This window comes from Melampsora larici-populina (genome assembly GCF_000204055.1).
Source record: "Melampsora larici-populina 98AG31 unplaced genomic scaffold MELLAscaffold_54, whole genome shotgun sequence".
Lineage (NCBI taxonomy): Eukaryota > Fungi > Basidiomycota > Pucciniomycetes > Pucciniales > Melampsoraceae > Melampsora > Melampsora laricis-populina.
The window spans coordinates 441179-445017 of record NW_006768818.1 but is presented as its reverse complement, the minus strand read 5'-3'; the positions used below and the strand labels follow the sequence as shown (position 1 = coordinate 445017).

At 37.4% G+C, this 3839-nt stretch overlaps 1 protein-coding gene across 1 annotated transcript; it reads right to left on the bottom strand.

Moving 5' to 3' along the window:
- Positions 1–1256: 1256 nt before the first annotated feature.
- Positions 1257–3239, bottom strand: MELLADRAFT_67528 (uncharacterized protein; the record flags this gene model as incomplete). Its single annotated transcript, XM_007415819.1, has 5 exons — positions 1257–1957; positions 2027–2092; positions 2185–2735; positions 3012–3027; positions 3209–3239. 5 exons carry the CDS (start codon positions 3237–3239, stop codon positions 1257–1259), a joined length of 1365 nt encoding a protein of 454 aa, XP_007415881.1.
- Positions 3240–3839: the final 600 nt, after the last annotated feature.

Here is a 3839-nt window from a genome sequence, read left to right as displayed (position 1 = left end):
CTATTATAAAAGTATGTATAATGCAGTAATAAAAAGGTGAACATTCCTGAATAATAGCATTGCTTTAGATGGGTTAACTTCTATTGGGACTTTGCAGTTAGAACTTCTGACTGCAAAGTCTTATGCCAGGATTCCAGTCCTAACAATTTCTATGTAGCCCAGTGATTTCAATCTTCTTTTGAATGTATTGTATATCCAGTACAATACCATTTATCACCAATAAAACATCAGTATTTTAGGTGTGAAAGCTCTGAGTGAGATGGAGATATGTGCATCACAAGGTGTAGACATTTTGGAATAAGTCTTGGATGTTTAACTTTTATTCTCCATATACCATCTTTTGGACTCCACGGACCAGACTTACATGGATAAAAGGGTGGAAGTTCCTATGAAGGAACTGCACTGAAGGTAGATGATACAAGTGGCAACAGCCACAAAGTTCTTAGAGCCAATGAAAAACTACTAACACTGGGCCTACTTCAGAAAGATATTAGATAAAACAACCAAGTAAAAATGGAACTATTAATCAAAACAACAAAAGAAGAGATATGCCATCATACCTAGCTCAGAGAGACACCAGATAAAAACCCTCAAGTACAGTGAAACTAAGAATCAGTTCGGAGAAAGAAGAAATAGATGAGAAAAAAAAGAAGAACTCCTGCTTATAGAAACTGAATCATTGAATATCTCAACCTGTCGCACTTGTGACAATTGTAAGGTGTAATCTTACAAAGAGGAGCAAGAGATAGTCATACATACTCAAACTTGCTTCACTCCACACCCTCTGAGCATTTTGCTGCATACTTTTGCTTCTGTAATCTTCCATTATCCCACCAGAAAACATGATGGCTGAAGTCAATCCGTCTCTGCACAGGTGTTTGACAAGTTAAGCATCTGACCCCACCGCGAGGAAATCCCTGTTTTGGATTAAAATGAAGTCAGGTTCCTCAAAGATCAAATACAAAATCCCATCAGACTCACTTTCCAGCAATCATAGTGATATATATGACTTGGAAAACAGTCCATTGCAATACACTCTTCCCCTAAAACAAATTCTCTTTTGCAGACAGCACATTCCTCGTCATCTTTGTTGTGTTCCTTTATGTTTAGTTGGTTTTTTGTTTTGAATTGATAGTCTCCCAACCCTACAGAAAAACATGGAATCCATCCCTCAAGTCAGCAATCTTAACTGAAATTTATTCAAGACATATCAATATGTCCGGATTGTCATGATATCCTCCAATACAAAACACATTTCAACAAATACCCAAGCTGATATTGCTCATGGCAATATGTAGGAGATAATTACCTGTTCTAAACCTTGAAGCGAGGTAGTTTCCAGCACCTGTTATATATGGGCTTTCTGAATACAACACACTGATCACAAACCTTCGGTCACTCGAATAAGACGATGGATCATGTACTCGATGTATATCTAAATCATATTTAATCGTCTTAAGCGCTTCAAAGCAATCCAGAATGTATTTGTAATGATCCAAGTTCACAGGTACTTCATCCGTAAAAGGTTTCAGTAAGTTTGCGATAAAAGGGTCAGGAGACTCTTGTAAGTAATGTTGAATTTGATTTCTCTTCAAGGTACGAACACGTTGATGTTCGATATCTTCAAAATGTTTTTTAATCATTTTCTTTGATGAATCAAACTGTGAACCGAGTGATTTTTTAATATAATTCTTGGCACTTTTGGAAAACGTATAAAGATGTGATGATATATAATCCATTGATTCTTCTTCTACTGTTTTTTCTTCCCGTATCTTGATACCTTCAATACATCTTTCAGCCAACGAGTTTGCTTTTTTAGGTTCAAAAGGACAACTTGCTTGAAGTAAATCATCATATACTTCCTTGAAAAATATACTTTGAGAGGTTTGATTTGTTTCTTGATTCAATTTACCAACATGGTGCAATAAATCCACTCGTTTCAAAGCTTTTTTGAGATCTAGAAATCGTTTTCAGCGCTCAGTTTTCTGCGTTGTGCCAATAATAGCAAAACAGGAATGAAACTAACCAGTAGGGATCCATATAGCTGAGTTAAATGTCACAGAAGTAATCAATGGATCCCACAAATTCATTCCTGATGATATGATCAATTTTTCGCCCATCAATATTTATCATGTCAGGAAACTCCAGTTTACTGATCTCAAATGGTACAATCCAAAGACGTACTCTGTGTCAAAGACAATGCTAATCCTAGTCGTGAAAGAGCAATTCGTTGACCATCACTTGAGCCCGTTGACAGTACGTCGATAGTAGGATGATACATTTGAAATCTTTGTACCAAACCCAGTACCCATATTTTCTGAATCAAATTAGTATCAGTTTGTTCAAAAAAATCAACAGCTTGACCAATCAAATCGCATTCCAATGGCAATGAGTCCGTCGATTCGCCATTCAAGATAAGATTCAATGAATTCATCATCGATAGAAAATACTGATCGTCGTATAGCTTCCTTGCATATGTGCCGAAAAGCTCCAATCGTTCGAGGTGGCCTTGCAGCTTTTTCGTGCTCCAATAAGATCTATCCCTGTTGGCTATATCTTTAGAGTTTTCAATCATTTTGAACTGTTTGCTATGGCCCTTGATCTCAAAGACAGACACGCTTGCCAATCTGTTTGTTAACCTTTCCTGGCTATGATAACACCTTAAAGGTGCATCAACTCTTCCGCGACCAAAATTTCTTGGATTTTCGTATGATTCACAATAGGTGCATTCTGACCTGATGGCACAAATTACAGTTGGTAAGAACAAACACAGCGAGATCAACATCCTGAATGGAAATGAGTTGAAAGGATGTGATTATGATGGGAACAGAGCAATCAGAAGTGGTTTCTGTTTGGAATCGAGCGAGAAGAGTTGGATTAGGAATAGAATCGAGGAGAAAGGATTTGTCTGCTTAAAAGTGGATCCCAAGCTCCATCATCTTCGTCGAAATGCACAATCTCAAACACTCAAAGACTTCATGGGCGCAGAAGGATGTAGCTCTGCTTCATACCTTGTAACACGCAAACCTGCGTACGATAAAGTAGAATAGAGTGTATGTACTCTCGTGAAAAGAAAACCAAGACCCAGCGTTCAACTTCGAAGAAAAATCTATGTATCATGTTTGAAGTCCTTCTGCGAAGGACTCCTGCAGCAACCGTCATTTCCTACCAAACCCATATTTCGACTGTATTTCAATTTATTTGATACGGTTTGGCATCAAAATCCAAGCCAAATCCATGGCGAGTGGTGCGCGCGACCAAGATTGAAAGCGTAATCATACCAAGCTCCAATTGTTAGCGAACTTCATCTACCTCTGAACATGAGAGTTGAAAGTCACACTCGATTAACCCTTGAACCACGGCGCCCCTCACTTCAGAGCCTGTGAATATCAACGAATCCCTGCCTTTCATATGCCAGTTGCTATTCCTGCCCATGACCATCAACTGAAAGAACTCACTTTAAGAGACCTAGTGAAATGAATTGCCAGATCTTTGGGATCCGTTCAACTCTTCTCAAGAGACCAGACCAGTAAAAGGTTTTAGTAGTCCTCAACAAAAAAAAGAAGTCACTAGATTTACAAAATTCTGTCTTCATTTTCATGATGATAAACTCAATCAACTGATAAAAAAAGTATACAATTTTTTTCTCTGTAGAGGTTAAAGATCATATAGTATAACAAATCACAATCACTTTTTTTAAGGTTGTTTTAAAGATATAACATAATAAATGAACTTCAATGATCAATGAACCCCACAAGTCTTCAAATTCCAACCATTCAACCCCCCCAAAGAAGTAAAACAAACTAATTTAAATTCTTCAAACTTCTTTCCATTTAATT